Source organism: Aplidium turbinatum, chromosome 11 (genome assembly GCF_918807975.1).
Source record: "Aplidium turbinatum chromosome 11, kaAplTurb1.1, whole genome shotgun sequence".
NCBI classification, from domain to species: domain Eukaryota; kingdom Metazoa; phylum Chordata; class Ascidiacea; order Aplousobranchia; family Polyclinidae; genus Aplidium; species Aplidium turbinatum.
Genome location: NC_137482.1, coordinates 23,246,796 through 23,273,326, shown reverse-complemented (window position 1 = coordinate 23,273,326; position 26,531 = coordinate 23,246,796). Strand labels below are relative to the sequence as shown.

At 38.0% G+C, this 26,531-nt stretch overlaps 1 protein-coding gene across 1 annotated transcript in view; it reads right to left on the bottom strand.

Moving 5' to 3' along the window:
- Positions 1-5,537: 5,537 nt before the first annotated feature.
- Positions 5,538-26,531, bottom strand: part of LOC145780330 (uncharacterized) — a 29,043-nt gene continuing 8,049 nt past the window's right edge. The window contains exons 4-11 of the mRNA XM_082592032.1: positions 17,329-17,536; positions 15,846-15,938; positions 15,493-15,665; positions 12,895-12,965; positions 11,107-11,243; positions 9,465-9,609; positions 8,764-8,907; positions 5,538-8,354 (exon numbers count right to left, since the gene is read on the bottom strand). Of these exons, the coding sequence (XP_082448158.1) occupies positions 7,467-8,354; positions 8,764-8,907; positions 9,465-9,609; positions 11,107-11,243; positions 12,895-12,965; positions 15,493-15,665; positions 15,846-15,938; positions 17,329-17,536 (1,859 nt within the window). The 3' untranslated portion in view covers positions 5,538-7,466. The remainder of the gene's footprint in view (positions 8,355-8,763; positions 8,908-9,464; positions 9,610-11,106; positions 11,244-12,894; positions 12,966-15,492; positions 15,666-15,845; positions 15,939-17,328; positions 17,537-26,531) is intronic.

Sequence of the window (26,531 nt, the reverse complement as noted above, 5' to 3'; positions counted from 1 at the left end):
CAGACTTCATTCGTTCATTTCCTACGCCGACACATGCTCCATAGTGACACTACAAAGACAGGCATGGGTGCGCCTCAACAGTCTTCGTACGGGCGTCGGGCTTTTCCGCTCAACCATGCACCAATGGTGAATGGCCTCTTCCTCCTCCTGTGAATGTGGTTCCGAGGAACAGACCTCAGACCACATCATCAATGACTGTAGGCTACCTCTTTCAAGCCACCTAACGGAGTGGAAGATCTGCGCGTCTTGGATGATGAAATCAAAGGCAGACTGCTCTCTAGTAGCCTTCCAGTGTAGTCTGGGAACATCGTGAATCTAGGGTGGTAAAAGGATAGACCCTTGGCCCCAAAGGTTTACACGACGACGACGAAGCCCACGGTTAATAGGTCCACCAGGGATATCTATAACTGCGGGATTGGAAACTTTTTTCAGTGCTACACATCAGTAGGGTCAATATATTATTATTACAGAAAAATTATTAAAATAAACCACTGTTTGTATCAACTAAAGAATGTATAAAATTCAATTTCGCAATAACAATATATATAAACTATACACTCACATCAAAGCTTATTTGATGTATAAAAGTTTAAAACCACGAATCCAAAAAAATAAAAAGATAAATGAATGCAAAGAATTCAAAAATTCTCTGTTGTTTTTTAGTATTTTGCGTATTGCAAACCGGATCAGAAGTAAACGAGGAGTGTTCAACAATCAGTGAAATGTGTTGTCGTAGGCTTTTATGATAAACTTATTCACAGACCAACCCAGTACGAAATCAATATGTTTAAGATGTCATAAGAACTAAAACTAATGCCGTATTCGGTTTTGAAATTATTTAGCAGCAAATGAAATACGACAGGATTGCACAAATGGAATGCAAACACATTAAACAAACAAGGCAAGTGTATACTTTACAGTTTACGGCAGGTGCATTGATTGTTACACTTTTCCTTGTCTGTTTACTATACTTGCTATTTTTTGAGGTCAACTTATGTAAACCTTTATCACAGCAACGCAATGAACAGTTACCCTACTGGTGTATATAAGTGTTTTTAGTTCCACAGAGTTTCCAATCCCGTAGTTATAGATAATAGATATCCCTGAGGTCCACTCGCTTATTAAGTCCAATTTGGTCCATTCCTGAAGGTATAAGAGTGGTAGAAAATCCCCCCCGCTCAATAAGGCCAAAATTGTCCGGTTCCGATGTGGGCTTAATAAGCGGAGACGACCGTATCGAAATTGATATTAAATGGCAAAGTATTTTGCGCAAAATTACATGCTTCCAAAACGTTTGGGCCGCGAAGAGTTCGAACGATTGTTTTTTGACCCTTGATCTAGAGTAGACGATCGCCAAGAGGTATGCTGAGCAGTTGATGAAAAGAAAAATTACTTCAGTAAGCAGTGGCGTTGACAAGAGGGTTTATGGGGGTACTTTTGGACCCGGTCTGAGATAATTTTAAGGGCCCATAACATTGCCAAGGGCCCAAGGGGTCTGGATACTTGAGGAAAACACGGCGAATTCTTTGGATATGGGCTAGTGTGTTTTTCCTAGAAGTGTCTTCACTTTGGACCCAAGGATTTCATGGGTAGCCTACCGGACCATATTATCTTCTTAATAACCCTGCCACTAAGTGCATGAACTTTATGCTAACACCATTGCACTTAGCAACAAAAAATTGCATCAATTTCAAGTGTTTGCTCTTAAATATGCATTGTATTTTTATGATTAGCGAACATTAAATAACTTATCTTCAAGACGTTAAATTACCGCAAGACTAAGACCATTGAGATAAATTTGACACAGTAGCCTATACCGTGTTAGCAAATAAAATATTCAAACAGATCAGATTGTTTTTATTTCTGACCATAACAACGAAAAACAGTATATGTCAAACATAGCAAAGGTCTATAAAAGGTAGAAGCGACGAAACGCGGACGTTATAACGTGCATGATACTAAGCAGGACAATCAGTTTAAAACATGGCACGGTCGCATCACCTTAGAAAGGCTTAGATCTTTGTTTAGCAAAACATGTTTTGGAAGTAGTTACTTGTATCAGCACATGCTCAGAAGTAAGCTACGTGTAAAGAGATCAAGTGCGATCACTTTGACACGTTTGTCCATTGGAAGATAATGGCATGATGATTTGTTTTGTAAATCATTTGAGAGCTCGGAAAGCTGTTAAAACACAAAGGAGAAAGTCTGCGTATCAAATTAGCTGCTACACAAAGTAACAACATTGATATAAAGAAAAACAAACTCGTAACGACTTAAGAAAGATGTTTTTGTTCAACTGGATAATCTGTGTCAGCAATTCTTTTTGTAGCTTTGTCATCTTTGGTGTACTGTAACTTAAATTGAAAAGAGGTTGAGACAGGCGACTCTTTAGCAATAAAGAAAATTTGTCAGAAACATAAAGATATTCAAACGTTGAAAAAGCGTTTAGTTTCCATTTATTTAGCAAAATCTTCCGGTTTTGCATTAGTTCAACGTCTGCAGAGGTTGCATGTGCATTTACTGATATTATGGTCTGGGTAGGCTACTGTGCTCAGATAAAAACTCTTTTGGTTCTTTGGTTTAGATTTGATGGGTAGAAAGATCTATTTCCTCTTTACCTTTGCTTTTTTGTTTCTTTTTATCCACAGCCACAGGGTAGAATAAAATTTCCAGATTAAAAAGCCAACCTCGATCAACCTTGGCGAAGCTTTTTTATGCAAAGCTGAAATTATGATACAGACGTTGGCGATCGTGGTCAGAGTTGCAAATGACAGAGAAGTTTGGAAGACCATGATCACCAACGAAATTTGTAATAAACGTAGAAAAAGATTTTAATAAATGAAGATGCAACAAACAGCTGGAAGCAGTGGAAGTATAATGCAGTCATCGAGTCAGCTGCTCCTAATTTAACACGTTATGAAGTGTTTTGCAATACACATTACATGTAAGCGGTGAAAGAAACGCTGGTTCGGTTCTCGTGGCGTGCGCTTGAGTATGAGTAATGCATTTTAAGGATTGCTTTCTGGAGTATGACAATTGAACCAAGACTGTTGGGATTTTGTATTTATAAAGGAGAATTCTGGTACAACCGTGGCCTATATATTATTTCCAAAAGAAACCTCAGAGGGTCTGGAAGTTTTGTTTGATGATGTCATGAAGTGAGAAAATGACTGTTATTGGACATGAAGAAAACTTCTCTGTTCTGTCTGTAAACAAGGTCTGACACAAAATACACTACATGTGGATGTGAGCTAGAGCGTTGTTGTTCGAATGATGCGGCTCATTTGAAGTTATAGGCCAAACTGATGAAATGATGCCCGCTTCAAAATTTGTGTGCCAACTAAGAGGAGTCCACACCTTGAAAGGAAAGTTACTTGATTCTTGTAAAATTGATCAGCTCTCTAGCGCCAGACAGGATTTCGTATTCCAAGGCACTCCAACCCATAAATCGATTGTTCCAGAGTAGTTTGTTGAATTAGTTTTAACATTTCCAGATTACACTCCCTTTAAACTGAAACTTCTACACCAATCTAATTTTAATTTGATGAGATTGGTTACATCTTTCTTCTATCGAGTCTTCTCAATTTGGTTGATACACCACATATCGACACATTTTTTTGCGACGGAATTGTATGTTGAAAGGTCCCACTTGCTGCACTGGGAGGTAAGCTAGGGACACACAAGAAGATGGACCGCTGTTTGGGGCTTGGCTCCACAGATACATGTAATTGGGCCCTTGGTGTAGCCCCACTTTACCATTGCAGATTTAGTACGGCCAACACCGGTTCGGAATGGATTTCAGGGGAAGGGGCGAGATGGTGCTCACACGGCCCTGCTTCTATCTGTTTGAATTTGTGGCGCCAAATGCAAACAACTCTTAACAACAAAATTTTAACACTTTTGCTAAACATGGTTTTAGTACCTACTCTTTGGGCTCTTTATCAGACTCTCATACCCTTTCAAAAAAACGTCATTTGATATCCAAACAGCCGAGACCTTGCCAGAAAAAAACAACCTTTCGGTGTGTAGCCTAACCGGCATATGGCTGAAAGCGTCCGGTCATGACTGCAGCCCAAGGATACTCACCAGAGGGATTTTGAAATGTCCGAAGTCAGAGTAATTAAAAAATGACCCACTCCGAATTTATACAAAACGATGAATACAAATTTTCTCTGCAATCATTTTTTTTCAAAGTATTGTTTGTTGTTTTCCGTACTGCGCACTTAAATTTACCAAAAATAAAAATGTTGTTGTATTTGTCAGTTTTTGTGAAAGCCGCCATTTCAATTTCGATCATAACTTAAATAAAAGTAAAAAAAAATGAAAAAGGACAAGTTAAAATCTGGCAACACTGAAGCCGGAGTAGCATTTTTTTCGCCCGATTCCACTGCTCTGATACTAACATATACAATATTGGTTACAAGAGTAGGTGCTCACTGCCTACCTACAATCCCTCCTCGGTCTGCCTCAATCATAATTGCAATTGTTTCTTGATTTATTTATTGAGTTAGTGAGTTGGGATAAAAACTTGATTTTGTATAAACTTACATTGGCTTTAACACGACAACTTAAATCCGTGGTACACATTCATTTCTCTAGCTTGCTTTTTTCGATAATGAAATGAAACTCAACACAAAGGCAGGCAAAATTGTGTCCAGAAACAACGGCTCCCGGCACGCAGCAAAAGGCGATAATCAGTTGTGAAATCTCTTTGCCACCAGGCAAGCCACGTCACGCAGAACACAGAAACAACGCAATTTCAACGTTGCTTAATTCAACCAGCCAAGTTACAAAATTCATCCCAATTTCAATTCTAATCAAGAGGGCAATCGACCCGCCGGAACAAATATATATGCAGAGTCCAGTCAGTGGGTAACAACGCTTCATTGCATTGACGAAGCCGGAAAAGTTTCTGAACTTAATCCTGGACAATTAACTTCCTTAGAAATTACTCATCTGCAACAAATACTTTTTCGTGCATGTTTCTAGCCTGGGTGGCTTCGAAATAAAACGTGATGCACTTACACACTGATTTTAATGACAACACACGCTCATGATGAAACGACGTTGAATGATGAAAGAAAAAGGTTAATAATAAAACAAACGATTGAAATATTTAAACCATAAACAGACATAACTCAGCAACAACACTACATTTAACATTATAAAAACAAAAAACAAAAAGCGAACGTTTTCGGCTAGTCATATAGCCCTTTTCAAGCCTATAAGAAAATACATTATTAAAAGAAATGCTAAAGAATCATATAGTATCACAGCAAAAATATGGTCAAAGCTAAACATTTGAGAAACTGCCTCGCTCACACAAAATGATAACTGAAAATTACACAGCACAACGGGTCAAGTATTTCAGAGGTAAAATTAATTGACCTCTGAAATACTTGACCCGTTGTGCTGTGTAATTTTCAGTTATCATTTTGTGTGAGCGAGGCAGTTTCTCAAATGTTTAGCTTTGACCATATTTTTGCTGTGATACTATATGATTCTTTAGCATTTCTTTTAATAATGTATTTTCTTATAGGCTTGAAAAGGGCTATATGACTAGCCGAAAACGTTCGCTTTTTGTTTTTTGTTTTTATAATGTTAAATGTAGTGTTGTTGCTGAGTTATGTCTGTTTATGGTTTAAAAGAGTTACCTCTCTACCCAAATTGGATTGAAATATTATCCGACAACGGATTTCGAAAACATCTAAAATCGTGGCGGAAAGATCCACTAAGTCAACATATGAGATTGATATTTTTAACGTAGATTCAAATATTAAGTAGGCGATTTAAAATATAGTTTACGGTGTGTTGCAATAAATTGAAGGGCAATACCCTATTGCGCAACAAAAACAAGTCATACTCATATGCAAGAACAAGGAATGCAGAAAAGTGTTAAAATACACAAAAAAATGAAAAAAAAAATCTTCAAAGTAAAAACATTGCACATGAAACTTCGGTCAACAAATTAGTCCATTTTTGCATTGATCCACCGTCTGCAGATGTAAAAAAGGACTGACTTGTTGGCTGGAAAACGAGAAAAACAATAGAAGAACGTCAAACAACGTTGAAGCAATTGAAAATAAAATGAAACTTTGATAAAGGGGACACTTCTACTTCTCTTCAACGATCAAATTCACAACACAATTAAACAGCTGGGACTTGTCTCTTATTCGTAAGACAATTCGACAAATCAGCATTGATAGTTGGAATAAAGCTCGTAGCTTTTCCATGCACATAGAACGTGTCTATTCATGAACATTATCTATATTCTTGCAATGTTTTGCTTGTTAAATTGCATGACTTTTAAAATGCACTAAGAGTGTCATTCTTCTGCTAATGTGACACGGTTGTGTTGGGGCATAAAGTTTGTATATGAAGATTCTTACTGGTAGTTTTAAATTTTAGATTTTTTAAAGAAATAATCTGATATTCATGACCATTAAGTTTATTATGACGACGAGGAAGGAAATTGTCTGTCCAAGATAAAGCAGAGCGACTTCGGGAGGTGTCGAACCAGCGACCTTCTACAATCAAAACCAACTAAAGTTTTTTGTCTCCCAGAATGCTGCTGGAAGCAACTTGTGGAGCCATATGCACGGCCTGCGAAATTTTTTTTCCCACGAGCTTTCTGTCTCATTGATTCTAGTCACTCTAAAAGTAAGATTTTCGGAAACTGTTTTGAGAGATTGGTTGATTCAGATTGCGAAATAACTATTTGCCTATGAAATTCTGCAATGATAATAAAATACAAGCTTTCCCTAACCTTACTTTTTTTGAAAAGCTCTTGTGCACCGCAAAAATTAATTTAAAGAAAAAAAAAAGTTGACTTCGACGAGCATCGAACCCTCGTTCTCACGAACACTAGGCAGAGGATGAAACCACTGAACCAACTTTGCCAACGAGAAAATGTTGCATTCACACGGTTTTGATACAAACTTTTGCCAAAATATGTAAATGAGACAAGAATCTCGTGGAAAAAAAAATGTCGCGCACGGCCTCGCTAGTGAGATCTATTGCTCTTTACATTAGATCAACGTTTGCTTACACTACACAAATGTAAAAAGACAGATTTTTATAGGTTTGTTCATAAGGTGCTTGAGAATGTTTTTGTGTTTAATTTGAAACGACTTTCAGTAGAGCCGAGCGGTACCACAAGCAAAGCAATAACGACGTTGGCAACACGTTAACCTCTGTTGCCTGAGTTGGACGATAATTGAGACAATGCTGACACCAACACAACACAATTGAAATGAAACGTCGGAACACGAAACTTCGACGTAAAATTTTTCGATTATCAGAAAAGACGTGAAAAACAATAAATAAAAGAAAGTTTAACAACAAACTAAATGAAAGAGCATAACGGATGAGAAGTTGCCATGGAAACCATAACAAGGTGCCGGAAGATTTAACTACAACTTTCCACCAACTGCCATTGAGTGTCTGCAAAAGTTCCTTTCAACTGTTCAAGTGTGGGATGGGTCGTAGACGGCCTGCAGGTAGCTGTGCCGGGCCGCACCTCGCCGCTCCTTCCGGCCTCTCACACGTGGCGGCGATGTACGATGATTGGATGAACTACTTCGAGCTTCGATATTTTTACATCCTCCCCTCATCAGTGTCACATTCTCAAACAAAACTGGTTGGTTTGACAGATAAGAAGTGCTGACCACTAGTGGCGATGGATATCGTACATCATTTGCATGGTGGCGCTTGACTTCTATACGACCGACCGTGTTGGATGAGGCTGTTAGGGTGACTTTAGGTTTGTCGTCGATTCTTCCAGTAGTAGCATAGCTTGCGGTTGCGCAAGGGTCCTCAGGTGAAGAGGGACTGATGTTAAAGTCAAAGACGTTCATACGGTTCGAATTGTTCGTGTTTGCAGGAAGCGGAGATGGAGATACGGATGAGACGTCCTGGCTGATCAAGCGGACGGAAGAGCTTCCGGAATCCGTTTTTGATACAGAAGGAACTAGCCCGAACGTTTCCGCTCCTGGAGATTGTTGCCGCTTCTGTGAGGTCTCCGGAAATCTTGGGTTGTTTATGGGGTGGAGGTTGGGTAAAGACGAAGTGGGGCTAAGTGAGGACGCTCCAACCATCAGATGATGAGGATGATTTTTAAAATCTGTTTCCAATAAATCTCCTGTCGATCCGGCTGATTCAGTGTGAGACAATAAATTATTGAAACCAACATTCCCTGGCTCACTTGGGGATACAGACAAGAGACTCCCTGATTCAGGAAGAGCTCCTGTTTCTACCTCACCATCAGCGGATTTTGTGAGAGTCTGCCTAGTCTTACGTCTGGATGAGGACACAAGCTCCGATAGAGAATTGGTGTAAACCTCGTATTTATGAACCTGCAAATACATAGATGACATGAATAAGGTCCCAGCTAGAATAGGAATTAGGAACTAGAGGAATTAGGAACGAGAATCTGCATTCAGAAAATATTTGCATACGACTATAAGAAGCGAAAATAAAATACTGAAAACAGAACGTTGTTACCATAATAACAATATAAAAAAGTCTACCCAGATAGGAATGTTGTTACTTTGGCATCGCTACAACGTTAAAACAACGTAATAAGAACAAGTTTATTGACTAGAGCGAGGTTGTATAACGCGCTTAGTGTTTTCGACAAATAATTACAAATTAATTAAAATTAAAGTAATTAATGGCGTGCTGATGTTTCAATAAGAAAACCGTACCTGTACTTCAGGTTGATAACATAGCGAAAGTGTAAAATATCGCTCTTTAAACGCTCACCTCGTGCTGCAAGAAGTCCAGTTTGTCTTTGTGGAACTGTTTCTCTGTCACAGGAGCGCTATCTCGCGGACAGCTATTTTCGTGTTCGTCCATTTCAGAGCACAAAGCTTCCAGCCGGTTCTGTTGTTCTTCTAATTGTTTGTTCTGCAAGTGCGGTGGAATGCGTGAGTACTGGCAGCGTTATAATTGGTGCGTCACATTAAACGTCACTTGATTGACAATTTGTTCTTTACGAAAACACTTAACACCATTCTCATGCCCAAGTTAACGTATACTGTAGCATAGTTTCCTGTGGTTTATAGTCCCCACTAGTAGATGTTTAGATGTGCCTTTCAATAACTGTACAAAAGTACAGCGCACAAAGTTTTTTTGCATCGTCACTTCTACGTAATATAACACCAAAACAATTATATTGAAACGACAACCACAAAAACATGATGATAAAACAAAAGATTATGAAATTTACTATTTGTTATGATTAGATAAGATGTACCAGAAAGACGTGTGCTAAAATCATAAAAGATGGCAGGAAGCTGTGGCAAATGACTAAAACTAGCCCCTAGATCGTGATGGATGGGGACTGAGTATGTGCATTGTCAGACCACGTCCTACCCCGACATCCAGGAAAAGCAGGAAGAAGAGTGGGAAGACACGTGAAGTTCGTTGGTAAACAAGTTCCGAAACCATCGATGGAGACTCACCAGCGGAAGAGTGGAGCAAGCTGATGGAAGGAGAGGTCGTTGAAACTTCAACTGAGAACCGATTCCAGCTGATAGAGGCGCTGAAGACAATAGGGCGGCGTTCCGGTTAATTGACCGCACCCAAGCTTTTTGTTCATCTTTTGAACTAAAAACATAAAAATTTGTCTGAAATTGGGGGAAAAATGTTTAAAAACGAACTCCAGCATTTCATATTTGACGTCAGGCTTTTAAGTTCCGGTAAGAGTTGAATGTCTAATACAAATAACGTTAATTTACGTTTTTGCAATGGTAATAGCAGCGGAAAGACTTTTGTTTGATCAATAGTATATCACTGTCAAACTGAATGAGACAAACATGACTTTAGTTTTCAATCGTGCTCTACTTTCCAGAGCAGGAAGCTTGCCTTCTAACTGTTGACTGATTTGTGATAGCACAATAATAAATCATTGAAACTTCAAATATGCTTTGTAAACGTCACAAATGATCAAAGACGATGCAGGAAACTTGTAATAAGCTTCTGTCCTTAGTGGCCGTGCCGCCTGGGCAAATACAGTCCTCATTAAAATTAACTTTATATTTTTCACCTCCCAAGGCGCATGTTCAGCCAGCTGTAAGTAGTGTTGACTTTCTAAACTAAAGTTAAATATACCAGAATTAACTATAACCTTACTCAAACTCTAAGGGAATCGAATCTATCAATAAAACACATCCAAACAGACGCCGCGAGGTCACTAGAGTTTGCAATACCAGAAAGACCAAAAAATTGATATTTTTCCGTTTATCGGGGTACAGCATAGCAAAAACAAACACTGGACATGACAATAGTAGCTAAGTACATCGTCTTAATATATTATCTCTATAGCTTCCAAGCTGTTCGCAGGGGTACCGTTAACATCCTGGTACTTTGGAGTGGCCCAGGTACTGAACTACTGATGTTACAACACTAAAACATCCAACACTTCCTTGGAACACGATCTAATGTTGTCACAGCCACATCATTATGAAGGCAAGACCAGTCACTATGGGGCTGATGAGTCATCCATACAAATCGACCAAACAAACCAGAAACAGAGCAGTCATGCAGCAACCTGGTGGTCATGAAGACGGCATTTGCAAGTATTTATACACTATATAAAAGCATGAGCAATGTGCTTTACGTTGTTGAGTCACCGGTATTGTTAGATGTGCGAAACTACGCATGTTTATCTATATGCGTGGGGTCAAGTAAATAGACAGCGAGCAAAACCGCAATATGGTTAGAGTATTGGTAATATGGTATAGATGAGAAACTAAGATTTTGACTGGCAATAACTTTTGAATGTATTGAAGTAACTATTGCCTGCTCTTTGGTGGCGTTAAGGTTTGTTTACTTATCAATGCATTGTCCCTTACTAAGGGTTGCGTTATTACACACAATGTTACAGCAGGGAAGTACACTAATAGGCAGGTTTTAATTGTTTGACACCAGCCCTTTATACAGCTATCACACGTGCGGTGTTATCGACTACACTGCTCACAAAACTACAGTGTTTGGAGAAAGTAAAAACACGGTCACATCGGCACACCGTCATGCTCACGGGGGAGGGTTACCCAATATACTCATGTGTGCACCCCTGAATAAGACTTAAAACGTTCAACATACCTAGCCTGGTACAAAGCCACGCTGCGATTGGCTAATGTCAAGCGGATGACATTATTTCTCTTCGTTGATTGGTTGCTAGCCTCAGCTTCAGCTAGACAGTGATGAAGCGATATCTTGGTTCCATCAGCTGACTCTTTCTGTAAAGATATTTGAAATGATATTAAATTGAAAAGATGTGTACGCAACGAATTAATGTCTGGCTTGAATTAAAAGTTCAATGTATTATATGTTTTAATTGTTATTCGTCAACGATGTGCCATTAGCTTGGCCGGTTGTTCGACTTTGTCCGCAGCCAACAATGTTTTAACACATGCCACACAATTCCTCTCTAAGTAACGTATCACAATACATTGAGAGTGTGATCAAAATAGACTAGAGCTCTTGCACATAGGAAACAAAGGGGAAAAAACCAGCGTGCAAGTTCAAAATCAATTTTGAATGCATTTGGGAAATTTTTCAACAGTCTCATTGTTTTGTTTGCTTTGAATTGTATTGGGATAAAAATAAATAACGATACTGGAATCAACGGCATTTATTGAAATTTAATTAAAAACTAAACTTTATCATCGACCGAAAGGCATTCAATTTTATGTTAATAATATAAAGTCAATGACCTAATTGCATCGGCCCAGTAAAGGGCAATGTCCAGCCTCCAGGGAGATGAATCCAATAAAGGTTGCTAATATTCATTCAACCAATTATAGCGACTTACTGGGAAAGACATTGAAAACGATACCATCCCAAGTTTAATTATATTTTTCTACGAAAGGCTTTGATTAGTTGCGAGCTGCTAGATTGGTTAGTATTTAGCGCTAGCTCGAATAAAACGTGATTCTGACCCCCAGGTGAAAGTTGCTGGATTCAAAACATCTAACAACTACGCAATGTATGGAAACAATTTTCATAAAAACTAAAAATATGGCCTTACGTTTAACGTCAATAAACACAAAACTATTGAAACACTGAATTGAATCTGACCCCAGGTCAAGGGCAGGTTCTCAAGAAAGATAGAAACTAACTTATAGAAGAAATTTCATCAGAACTAAAATAAAATGAAACTTGGTGGATACAAACTTTCAAAATTGTTTAGGATTTCTAGGCATTTGTTGCATTTTCGTCTCATACGAATTGCGCGTCATAGGTCAGCATCAATAGCATTTTAGTTTTTCTTTCAAGCTAATTGGTTGCAATGCATTAGTGTGATTGGCAAAACTTCATTGTTTTTGCGTGTTCAGACGATGAAATTATTTGCCAAACAATCGAAAATATGCATTGTCATTCGGCAGACGATGACGTCACAACGTAGGCGACATTACGAGCGCCCGATGCAACTGATGACTGCATTTGCAAAAGTAAACGCTTTTCACGTTTTGAAAGTAGTTATCATTGTGTATCTGGTAACAAACGTACAAAGCGTCAACGCTTATGAATTAAAGACACACCATAGTTGAGATCTGGTGAAAACAAGCGGTGGATTCGACTGTTACACAAGTGATTGAGTTACACACTTGTCCCTTTAGTCGCCCTTCACCACCTACACCGACATTACGTCATACTTGAGCGTTTGTTGCGCTTGATAAGAAAAGGCTCGTGATTAGAGTGGAACAGGAAAATTTAAACTTGACATTGTTTCATACAAAAACGAAAATAGCCACATTGCCAAATCATAGCTTTCGAAAATGCCTTATTTGTTAAAAGATCACTACAAGCGTGCATTGTACGTTAGCCAATGTTGGTTTCCAAACAAACGCCAATCTCTCACTGAATGTCGTCAAACTTGGAACTTACCTTGGCGAGATGAAGTTCCAATCCTTGCAACGCAACAACAACGCATTTCCAACGTCTTCTGCGCTTGGCCGCTGTAAGAAAAAGTTGAAACATTAATGTATGAGCCGAGTGGCGAGTGTATATACTCATTCTAGAATGCTAAAACATCATCGATAGATGCAACATGACCAATGAAGTCCTACCCAAACTGATTACTAGGTAACTTCGCTATTGGTTGTATCTTGTGACGCTTTTAAGTTTTAACTTAAAACTGTATGCATTTCATTTCCAAGTTTACATTTTATTTTAAACAATTACTTCAATTTACTTCAATATTCTTCAACCATTTATTCATTTACATTTCATTTCCTTGCTTACATTTCCAAGTCTCATTTTATAAATGATGTGACGCGCTGGCCGTTGATAATATGATAACATGAAATTTCATTGATGTTTTATATATCAACAGTAACTAATTAACGCCAAGAAATGTTTCGAAGATAAAGCCAAACACAAATAAATTTGTTGCGTGATATCACCTCAATTTGCACTCTCGTGTTCGTTCATTTTTAACCCTGCACAGAAGCACGTGAAAATGAGTCAGTGCTGGGCACGTGGCCAAAGTCAAGGCCAAATGTCAAAGCTGCATAGTTCACTTCGTCTGTAAGTCGCTGGCAAAAACAAACATTGCTGGTTGAAGCCGCTCTCCAAGTTAGCAAATCGAACCTTTTTCTGCAGACGTTGGATCAATGGAAAAAGGATGGATATGCGGAGTGAGTGATAAGTTGAGGAACTTGAAAAGCTTTCCACTAGCTAGGGACTAGGGTACTCGAAAAAAAAAGGAAATCGAAACTTCCTTCATCTTGGTTTGTTCCGAGTTAAGTTTCTTTGCAAACGATCCAGTTCGAACATTTATATTTTCACGACATTTCTTGGACATGGTTAAAACCGCGAATGAGTTTCTGCTTTTCGAGAATCTACTTTGATAATAATTTGTCCCCTTTTACATTCGTTCAGAAGATTAATATAATTAAATTATACAGCCAAGATCGTGCATCATAACCTTTGACGTTCACTGAAATATTAACCTTCAAGCCCCAGACAACAAAACAAAATTCCAGACAACAAAATTCGATTTTGCATCTGGGAACTCCATGAAACAACACAGAGCGAATGAAACAAAACCACCAATTCAAATTTTGGTCTCATTACACGTGAAATTTTGGACACACGCAAGTTAACAGCCATGTTAATGTTGGGGGATTACTTTGAAACCCATTAAGCAGGGCTTGTTAATTGGCACCCGTCGTGCGTGAAATAAGAACTCTTGAAACCTATTGATGCGGAACGCTACCAAGAAGCAAACATAACACGCAAACCTATCAAAGACCACCATGGCCCAGTTTACAAAATCCGTCCTTTTGACATTGATTCAATGCAGCAAGAATGGGTTTTGTAAGCTGGGACTGAATGAATATTCAAAGAATCCAACACAAGTTAACACAAAAGAGCTTTTCAATGACGTAAAGTAAGCTACAATAGGAACCACGCCTTTGAATAAAATGAAAAATTTCAATCTCTCTGGTCAGATGCATTGTGAATAAAGCTGCGGTTGAAAACTTGCGTTTTATTGATAAGTATTAACTCCACTACCTCGACCTGTAGTTTCCGAACTTTTTGCCATCACGACTCCTTAATTATTCAAACAATTATATAACATTAACGGACACATAGCCAAGAAGCCACTCGTTAGAAAATTTAATATCAACTGGGATGATACAAGCGAAGCAACAAAAGGACGACAAAAAATGAAATATTTTAAGCAAGGAAATTACAAGAATAAAAAGCATGCCGAAAGTACTACTAAAAACGAAAGACAGAACAAAATGGAGGCAGTTCATATGGGAGATCACGGCTGATCAAACATGATCAATCTGTTGAAGAAGAAGACTTCTAGGAGTGCCCTTTAGAAAAATATTTGCAAAATCACCTTTGAGCATATGAATGTAAAGGTTTTGACTTTTGAATTTTAGTACTTTTACTAAACCCAATGCATTTACGGCCTCTAGACTACAGTGGAGAAGCACTGGAGTTTGCCACAAATGCTGGTTCAGTTGAAGTAATTATTTCATGGTGCTAATGTCTTTACTTAGCATCAAAAAGAAAGGTATCATTAAAAAAGGTGCAAAATGCTTTTTGAAGCAACACAAGGCCATTTTCGCGTCAAAATTATTCTATACAATAATTGCAATTGGCAACTGCAGTGGCTGAGAACACACAAGAAAATGCCTGGTCGTAAAGTGAGTGATTAAAAAAGTTGAAAATAAATGAAAACTGTTAGTGTTAGTCATACATTCATTGTGCATGAGGATGATTAATTGCGGGAATCATCTTTTTTTTAGAAGATTAATATTGGCCAATGCTGTAGACTCGGTTGCAAAATTCTGCTAGTGTTGAAGTGTTATTCTAGTAAATTTATGTCTTTCACTGGGTGCTGCTAAATAGCAAGCTTGATTTATGGAAGCCAGTTGGTTATCTGCACCCGCCTAGAGTTGAACCATTCTTGGCTGAGTCGGATTTAATTAACACAGAGAAGCTGACCATTTTGAAAGTGCTTACTTTTGCTTCCATCGCTTTCAAGTATTGCTTTCCTATAAAGAACTCCCTGCTTCCGTGGAATCGTCTTCGTCTTACTGCTTCTCCCAGCTCCTATTCGCCTGCTTCCGTCATCTTCTTGTGCGAAGGGAAGCGATCGGACCTTCGGGACTCCCACTGGATTTGTGGACTGCGATCTGAATGAAGATTTAAAAATATTAAAGAGTTTTAAAATCGTAAGGTGGGAAGAACGTCATACTGAGCGCGGCAATAATCCACTTTGAACAAACAAAGAATTTCTAGTGATTTGTTTAAACGTGCTAGTTACTGTACAAGTGTACAAACACCTCCAAAAAGATGACCCTAGCAGCATTAACCTGAGCACAACGCTACTTTTGCCCGACTTTTCCGCAGTGTTGGCGACGTGTATGGAAAGACTCTTGTTCACAGAACTGGTTGTCTTTCGAGACCTGAATGAAAACAGAAAAACAAACTCACAAACAGGACATCAGACGCAGAATCAACAGTCAATTGCAACACCTAACAGGACCACCAGACTTTGTTAGACTGCATTATTACAGACAGCCAGAAAATCACAAACTACCCCAGTTTGACGTGTTTGTTTTCAACGTGATACAACGATAAATCATAGCAATGATGACACTTTGTTTTTCATAACCACTAATCGAGCTAGCAAATACATCTTTTTTACACTGAGTCCACAAACTCGTGTAAAAAGAACAGATTTTACGAGCTGGAAGTGGTACAGTCTGCTCCATATTGCTTCCTTGGGTGCTAGCCGCAAAGTATCGCCAATTTGGGTGTTAATTACACGTCATCTTGCGCCCGATCTTGGATTGATTGTTCATTTTTGCGCGAAAATAAATTCAGGAAATCAAATTGGATTTTGATTTCGTTGGAGGTCTGGTCACCTGACAACTGCCACACTTTTGAAATGAATATCTCAGAGAACGAAATATGAAGTTAGGAGTATGTAATCTTACATTCATTCAACCTGCTGAACAGCAAAAATGTACCACTGAGATAATTTTTTTTTTTTTATTCCACATGAAAACGTAATCTTTAATTATGGAACTCTACCCAGATAACAAAATCTGTCAATTTTACATCGATTCGTCTGCAGACTTTGAATCAATGTAGAAATGACGGATTTTGCTGTCCGAGTAAGCTACGTCATAATGATAGGTTTCCAAAGTTGATATTTTAAAAACGTATCTCCGCTCAGAAAAAGTAGGTAAAGTACGAATATAAAGTGAAAAGAATCAGAACATATGCACAAGTTTAAGGGGAAAAACACAATTTTACATAAAACAAGAACTAATTTATAAATTGAACATGACAGGAACTACATTGAAAACCAATCTCTTGGCACGGACAGGTGGGTGTATTGTGGTGATTTCAAGCTGTTATTTTAGTTGGCAAAGGATATCTTGTAGATTTGAGAACACAATGCGGATGTATTCTTGGCAGGAAACTTTTAAAGCAACCCAAGTAGGCTAGTCATTGCACGGTTCCGTTCAGTCACAAACCGAGTAAAATTAACGTTTTCCAACATAAAATCAACGTCAAGAAACCGACTTCGTTGACGAAACATTTCCAGACAAATTGCAGCTTGAGCATGCAAGAATTCCATTTGAATCGTGTGTGTTTGAAGTGGAATAACTGTTCCAACTCGCCCTTCCAAGACTTCCGACTCAATCAACCACCACTAGGCTATGTAGCCCAAAAGCTGCTATGTGATGGAGAAAATCGACCACTACCCCGGAGTCAGGAAAAAATATTTCGGAAACATGAGAAAAAAAGACGAAATAACGTTTTTTGGACACAAGATTTACTCACTCGGCTTCACACCAGGGCAGAGGCCTTTTCTTGATGGAACGATAGATTTCCTTCAATAGGTTTGGTGAAAAATCTTTTCCATTTGCACCAAGCCGAGCCAGGTTGTTGGCGAACTCTTTACTTGTCATCTTCCGCCTCCCAGCGGACTTGGGTCCATGCAAGTCAGTGTTTAAAAGCGCAGTTGCGCAAACGAGTATTTGAATGGCATCTATAAAGCAAAAAGCATTGGTGTAATTTTTGATACCTTAGTTTGCGCAAAACATACTTGTTAGTTTGTTTGTCCAACACCAAAGGTGATAACAAAAAGATAGAAATGCTTTAGCCTTTCATATACGCCAATGGCTTGGGTTGAGACAGTGAGACAGGTAGCGCGGATTGCCAAGCTTTTAACTTAAACTGAAAGATAACGGCAACACAATCCAGCTGCATGTGCTAATGTGAGCAATGAGGATTCATGTTGAAATGTTATTTATTATCAAATTGGACCTCATATAAATGTGTTAAAAAATTCACAGTTGGAACGTTTGTAATTTTATTTGTCAGACAATAGACAAAATAGTTTTACTTTTGTTTTAGTATTTCAACAGTAATCCAATACCACGATGGGTTCAAAATAAATGCTTAAGTTTTGTTTGAAATTCGACACTTCCAAGAAGTTCAGAAGGTTTATTGACTTGATAGGCTTCTTTCTGTACTAGAATGAAACGACCAATAATGACTTTATTTTCGGTGTTATTCTAACCAGACTCAATTGACGCATGTTTGATCAAGATTGGTGCAATTACATGGTTTCAGAAGAATATTCATGAACTTTGTTTTCAATTGCTGCAAAATATATTGAAAAACAAGATTGGAAGTACTGTAATTGCTTGCTGGAAGACCAAGGACTACTTGCGATTTTAAAAGTAAACAAAATTAAACATATCAGGTTTGAAATGCAAGAGTTATAAAGTGGTTCTGAAGTCCCTCAAACCTTCCTTCTGGCTTATCGATGTTAGGAGGGTTGCAGATTTAAAGTTTATTAAGATCCAAGGTTCAGGACACAGCCAAACAAATAAAATCAGTAAATAAAACAAGCAGGTTTGGTAACTAAGTAAAATTTATAAAATAATAAACTCAATAAATAAAATCTATTTAGTTGCCAAACCTGATTGTTTTATTTACTGATTTCAAATGCAACTTTGGCTTCTACATGACGTCATTACGATGTCCAGTACTACAATGCAGGACCGGTGCAGACACAAATCGTGATGTCATAATCATAACACGTTAAGAAGCACGCACAGAAAAATGAGTTTTCACATGGGTTTAGCTAAACCCGGATCATTCATAAGGGTTTTAGGTTCGTCGATGAATAATCCGATCAAATAAATCCTAACCCATAATGATTACAACGGTTGAGATTCAAATTAACACGTAAAATCGCATATCCCCGGCAGTTTTAGGACAATCATAGGCATAGCGTGGAAACTATCAAGTCAACACGACTTGAAGATATTTAGATGGAAGACTACTCTGCATTGGATACCATGATAATCTTACAACATTTTACTTATTTTATTATAGCGGCTTATTAGATTAGGGCTACACAAAATCAACTTCTTCAACAGAAAAGCATTTTCTTCTTTAAGTTCACATAGTAATTAACAATTCAACTATTAACGTTCAGCTGTGGCCAAAAGTGGGGGACAATGGACTTAGCTTGGCTGTCCTTCGTTGACCGAAACTTGATAACTTGACACCCCATAACCCATACACAAACTCATTCAGGAAACTAATGTTTTTAGACATAGATTGAAAGCAAACAAGTTTATTTTTTTCAACAGAAAAGAAACCGTTCAGCTCTAATGATAAACAGAGAAAATGCAATTGCCAGAAGAGAAAAACAAACCTACAAACAACACATCAATGCGATGTAATTCCACGTTTCTACAGTGGTACTTCAACAATAGGCGTTCAGTGCATAAAAAACATGCACAGGCAGTTTCAATAGAAAAATTTTGATGAATGCAGGGAGACTACACTGGTCTTTCTACTTCTCATCAAAACATAAGCGAAACTAGTTTAAAGCCGCGTTCTATTCATGAAGTCACTAAGTACACAGAACGGATCCAAGCCGACTTGCAAGAGGAGAATCATTAGTATAGTAAGGTAAAAAGTTGGTCCTATACTTGAATTCAAGCATCACCCGATGGGATGAAAAGATAAGGTTCTGATAAGGGTTGAGAAGATAACGTTGATGAGATTCATGGAGATGTATCGTGCAATATGCTCTGATTATATCCATAACGGATAGCTTAGATGAGGAGATGTAGAGGAGGAAAACCAGCGGTTGCAGCTAGTGCCCAGGTGTGTCAATCTTTAATGGTGGAACCAACAGAAAAAAAACATGAAGATCACAATCCACAATGGTTAGAGAGATCTTTCGTTATCCGGGCAGGTTTCTTCCTCGCCACATACTCATAAGATTCGCTTACGCTGGTCATGTTTTCCAACATTATTAATTAGGCCCGTGTGCTTCACTGCCACAGTGCCACATAGTGAAGGAACAAATGTCATAGGAAGTGTGGCAAGTGTGAAAAAATGGCCAACTGCAGAGATCACAAAGTTTTGTTTGAAAACTTTTTGAATTCAGCTTTCAGAAATATCTCAATCGTTTACTGACAGCTTTGTGGTATATTGCGTGTTTTATTTTTTCTTGCCTTCAATCGCACTACAGTAGTATATAACCTGGTGAAATTTTATTTTGTATGTTATTCGCTCTGAGGATGCGCATTGTCATGGTGCGCGAAACGTCAGTGAAGCAATAAACCATCTTGTTTGTTGTTAATTTTACTTTCAATTTCATCAGATGAACGTAGCAACTAGTGCTAGAAACGATAATTGTCCTGATGAACAACCAAACTTTTCAGTATTCATATCTGTAGTAGTTGGCAAACCCCTGTAATTTATCATGGCAAACATCATTTAGAAAACCATAATGACATTTCAAGATAAGTGACGAATGACAATGACGCACCAAAAAGAAAATTAAGGAAATCACCCTCGTAATTACCCGAGATTGTTTCTTAATCTTCATCCACTTTGGATTAAAGCAACAAAATGCACATACAGCAACGCGCTGCAATAACTTTATAAAGTCAACAAAATTCTTTCACTATTGTTTGTAGAATTTACCCCTACAGCAAATCAAATCAACTGTATTTCACATTGATTCGACGTCTCCAGACGTTAGTAAAGTAACTGCATGAAACATAAATATTTCGCTTGGAATTACTTTTAGTTTGCACAAATATTGCAATTTTGATCAAACTAGGAAAAAGCTAATGAACTTTAGTGGATGTCATTATAATTATACAGGTCTGTTTCAAACGAATTTGAATTGGTTGAAACAAAATTTAACTCTCTAACGACTTTCTAAATGATGATCCAAAAAGGCATGAAAATCTTCACTAAGTAATCCAAAACAAAACGTTAGCAGTTAGCGATATAGAGTATGGTGCTTTTATTTGATTTGATATTTAGAAATGCATTGGCGTTTACGTGTTGCAGGGAACAAACACAACCGGAATTGAAGCAGTGATGCATGTTGCATATCCTGCTTTCGAAAGCCCAGAGCCTATGCCTAGATCCATTTCAGTGTCGAGTTGCTGTTTTACGCATAGCACGATGAGACTTTGTTTGAAGAAAATATGATGATTTATATTTTAAAAACGTTTCACTAATGCAAAGTTTTTATATAAAAAGCTTTCGAAAATGCGCAACTGGACGGACAAAACAAAACTCAGTAGCCAAATCTATATACGGAAAAGTATCTAGGCCTAATACATGCATGGCACAAGCATATTATTAATACATGCATGGCAAAACGTCTGTAGTAAGAGATTATCCTTATAAGGAAGAAGCAGGATTTTATGTCGCAGTTTACAAATGTCACATTTCAAGAGAAGATTTTCATCCAACCACAAATATATTATATATAAGACCGTCTGTGACCTGTCAGTCTCTAATCAAGCTACATTAATTTTACGTTTACAACAGACGAATTTCCTAGCTGGCTCTTTAATCCATTTGCTATTGGCTTAAAATAGCCTTGATGATTATTATTTGTAGTAATGCGCCATCATTTTTGCTACTTTTAGTTTTCATGCTGCACTTCTCACAAAATATTTTTGTGGAGAAGGAGCGATCTTCATGGCATCAGTACCACCTGACCACTCACTATGGAACAGCGAGCGTTGCGTTTCGCTAACCATACCGGTGTAGCCTACACAAGTACACACTAGCCATCAAGAGTTTTCCAAAAACATGTGTTTCTCGGAAGTTTCTGCCTAAAAACAAAATATTTTTGTGGACAAGATCGTCGAGTTCCTGTGCTTCCGTTGCTAGCAAAAGTGTGAACGGTGGTAGAAGTGGGGGCAATATTATATAATGAAATCGCTCTTGGTTTTAGACTATCAATATCATCCGCTTTGAAGCAACGTCTGACAAACTAGGATATAAAAAAAAAACTGTAAAAAAGAGTCAACAAATAAAAATCTATTTTTATGATTTGTAACAACAAATAAAGATAACAAAACGGAGTCATTAGAATTGTAAAAAGCTTATTACATCTACATGTCAGTCTTCAAAGAATTTCGTTCTAAAGCCCCACCTTAGCCAAATGAAAGTAATAAAAGGGTTTATTTGGAGTGATACCAATAGTAAAGTCAAGCATCATTATACTAATATCCGCGAGGAAACTGATTAATGATTATTTTAGTTGCTTTTTCGCATTTTAAGGTTGTTCGACGTTAATATAATGAAATTAGTTTCACAAAACAATAACCTTTCACTTTCGTACATTTCTACAAACTTCCCTTTGAAGTAGCCTATTCTTCCACACCAATTTAACAAAGCCAAACTTACAGCTCTCAAATGTCTCAGATTCCAGGTTGTTCGCAGACTGCAGACGTTGAATCAATGTAAAAATAACAGTTTTGCTGTCTGCGTAATTGCTAAAAGAAGATACTTGGTAACAGCATCATGGACGATCCAGCAAACGCTCGATGGTATTTGCTCCGGAAATGTGATTTGATTTCTATTGATCACGAGGTGTTTCAATCGATTTTTTGATTGATTTGACAACGACACCTTTCTGGGATGTTTGATCAACGTTTAACAGAATTCACCATTGATGAAACTTGATGCAACAAGTTTAACCATTTCAACCTCTCAAAACGTTGAAGCAACGCCATAGGACGGTACGCGTTAGCCAGTCAACCAATCCATTCTTTTTATATTGATTTGATATCTGTAGACGTTGTATCAATGCAAAAAAGGTTTTATTAACCGGTCGAGACAACTTGATATGTGTAATACTGTGTTCTTGATGCAACAGCTACATGTAAACAAACTAAGTATAAGATCGGAATAAAGAATTTTGATATTTTGCGCAAAACTTGTCCTTGCCATTTCTATTTGCCAGCTAGGCCGGTTCAAAACAAAAAGTATATGAAATATTTTTGTTTTGTTAAAACTTAGCCTAACATGAGTTTCTTTGGTTTCACTGCACTGTCTTTCAAAAAAAATTCTTTGTAGAATCTAAGGGTGTCACGTGAATTGCTGCTGTGTAAGCAAAGAAGGCGGAGTAAGATTAGCAAACAGCGCTAAAAACACGGAGCTTTCCAACGAGCCAACGACGCCATTTCAAATGTGCAACAAACACAAAACAGCAACATTGAAGACATTTTTACGAAACCAACGCCTTCAGTCATGCATTTGTAACCACACCACGGCGCCAACGCATACAAAAACACATTTCTATAAAACCACTGGCTCCTAAAATCTGCCGCTTTTGGATACAGAACTTAAATTTAATACTAGAAGCTTAATTTAAGTCAATGGTCGTGACATTGTCCTGCGGTTCAGTGCGAATTTCTAAGTAACAATAGACACTCCCTTAAATTTAAACACTTGCTTAGAAGCAAGTCAAGCTGTAGAATGATTTGAAGTGGAAATACTACTTACACTGGTGTTTTAAGAAAACGTAAAACCAGGTTGTAGACTACCGAAGCATATTCAATAAACAACCTCGGCAAAGAAGCAAGTATACCAGTGGGTTTGTAAAGATTAAAGACTGTTTATTAATCAAAAACCTAATATTAAAGTGAATTAGTTCGTGCTGGTTGGAAAATGTTCGCTTGATTTTCAATCGAAAATTACATAAGTGCCAATTTGAGAAGCCAAGTCTGCGATACGAAGAAATAAAGCCATGAGTAGTTTGCAGCATGTACGGACTAATGAGTGATGCCACGTCAACACAACAATCACAAAGTAGGCTGTGCATTATTAATTACGCTTTCTTCAAAATGAAAATTAATTTCAATTCGTTGTTTTCAGTTTAAAGTCCAATTAGTGATAATTTAAACTCTAAAGCAGCGTTTGCTGGCCACATTACCGGGCCTCTCAAGTAAGCCAGTCCTTTTTACATTGATTTGAGGTCTACAACCCACAATCGTTGAATAATGGTAAAAAAGGACTGATTTATTGACTGGGTAGCCATAGCTTTCTTCATCAACAATGTAGGATCTAACTTTTTAAGTTGGAAAACATTTCTCTTTTTCCAGACAATCACACCAGCCTGTTACTGATAACATTGTGCATAGCGTATGGTTTGATTTGTATTCTAATGGTGTGAAACAAAACCACTTTTCCAATTCCTCAACGTGACTTGAGAAGGTGCGTCCACTCAACAAAACCAATTATGTACATGCGTGGAATAAATCCTAATAATATCATCTCTCACTTGGGGTAAAAACAATTAAAATCGTAATAGTTTTAAACAAGGTTGTAGCACTGAAACCAAGCCTTAAAGCAGCCGGCGGCCATCGCGGCCATGGCTGCTAAGTAGTGCTTGAATGACCGCCAGTGCTACCTCCTCCGTCGGCCAAATTTGGCCGCCGGTTTCTTCTAGCCAATTATTTAATTTCGCAATAGAATGATCGTGGATTAAATGTCGAAAACATGTAGTATCAAAAGAGTGACGCAGAATTAGGTCAGCGCATCATAGTCACTACCGTTGTATTGAATATATCCAGCTGCGATCACCAGCGCTGTAAGTCTTGTTTGCAATTCCCGATGTTTATTTTAACGAAGTGTTAATCCGAAGTGCTAATTTACATCGGCTCATGGCAATATTGTCGTTTTTATATCGATTCAATGTTGTCGGACATTGAATCGTTGTTAAAAAGGAGAACTAGGTTAGTTGACATCCGTGGGTAAAACACGTGTCTTCATAGTTGAGAACGCTGTGGGTTAGTGACTTCACACCCTCAATGGTGACATCATAACGGAATAAATGGTCAGGTTTTATGAAAGGCGGTATGCAGTTGAAACAATTTACTGAGCTGCGAGCAGTGAAAACAATTTAGGGTCGTTAGATGGTCCCGCAATACCGGATTACAATCCCGATAAAGCATTTAATGCGTGGTACAACGATTCTATTGCAGGGCGTCGCCCAAACTTCAACAACGCTAAGTGATCATTTTAACATTGTTGCAAGTTTAATGCTATTTACTTGTGCTATCGTTATTGTATTTTGGCCTCCAAGCACGCAGATTTGGCCGCCGAGAAGGAGCTCTCGGTAGGCCACGATGGCTGCCGGAAAAAAACACGAGTTTTAAGGCCTGTGAAACTAAATATATTCCTCATCCTTTTCATTGATTTAATGTTTGGGAGCATTGAAGAGCGAAAGGTTGCAAATTCGTAGCTTGCAACAAACACCCAGACAGCAAAACCCGTCATTTTTACACTGATTCAACATATAAGACGGGTTTTGCTGTCTAGGTAGTTGCACCGGGACATTTAACCTAGCAACTTTATTGGTGTCCGCTAACGTACTTAGAAAACTCTTAACGCGATTAATGCTTTGCTTTATTTTCTTTCTAACGTCTTCAGTGATACCTGAAAGATATTTCAGCGTTGTCTAGATGATGTTTTTGCTGAGGAGATAATAATTAGCTCACGGTCTTTTAAAAATAACGAGGATTTGCATATTACAATGTGATGCTGAGTAATATTTCCTCGGTTTAAAATGCAGAACATTTCCAGTTTTGAACATGGCTGATTTTCAGACTGGTTAAAGTATTTGTGGCTTAAAAGAAAAAAAAAATCATTACTTGAACCCTTGCCCTACTCGCAATGCCAACAAGTAATGAGACAGTCAAACAACCATTGCACATCAACCAGCCATCGTCTGTGAATGGTTATTCAATTGCGTTGGACTAATATTTAGATAGGCCTTTCATGAAAGAACGCATTTGAAGCCACAAGTAACAGTCAACAGGGTCAAGATCGAAAGAAACGAAAAAGCAAACGAACACTAATCATCATTTGACGTCATCAGATTTGATTTGAAACCAGGCAATTGAAGCACAAGCGAAAGCTTACAGAGGAGCTACATTCAATTACTTATTATCCCCTTCTCTAAAATACTGCTCGCATGCAGCATTGCTTCTTCGAACATTGGTGGCAATTGTTTCCAAAGACGTTATCAACATTGATGAAAATGGCAAAGTTATGGTAGTAAAGGTCAAGTTAATGGAACTCCTCATCATCAAGTACCGTCTCCGATCCGAAGGTTGGCTGTCACTTTCTTCCACAAGTCATGTTCTTCCGCTACTCTTTTTTTTCTCCAAAGCTTGACAAATCAGCCCACTACGTTACGTCATCTCCCCATGTTCGTCTCCTTCTTCCCCTGCACTTCTTTCCTTCCACTATACCTTCAATAACCAATTGATGTAGCTGTCCTGCTGATCCTCTCAAAATATGTCCCACCAATTTCATCTTTTGTTTTGCTAAGTCGTTTGCCCATCTATCTTGCACTCCAATTCTTTTCCTAATTGCTTCGTTTGTAATGTGTCTTTTATATGATATTTTTAATATTCTTCTGTAGCACCAGAGTTGAAAAGCATTACTTTTTTTGTGAATTTCTTTGCTGTAGGTCCAACTTTCACTTCCATATGAGTACTGTATGACATGACTACTTTCACTTCCATATAATGGAATTACACCGCACAAAACAAGAGACATTTCAGCTAACAAAAATTACGTTGTTATATCGTTTCAACGTCTCTGGACGATATTAAAGTAGCAACTTAAGTCGACTGGATTGGATTCCGTTGATCGGGGGGCATTTGTTGTCATCGTAAACGAACAGCACT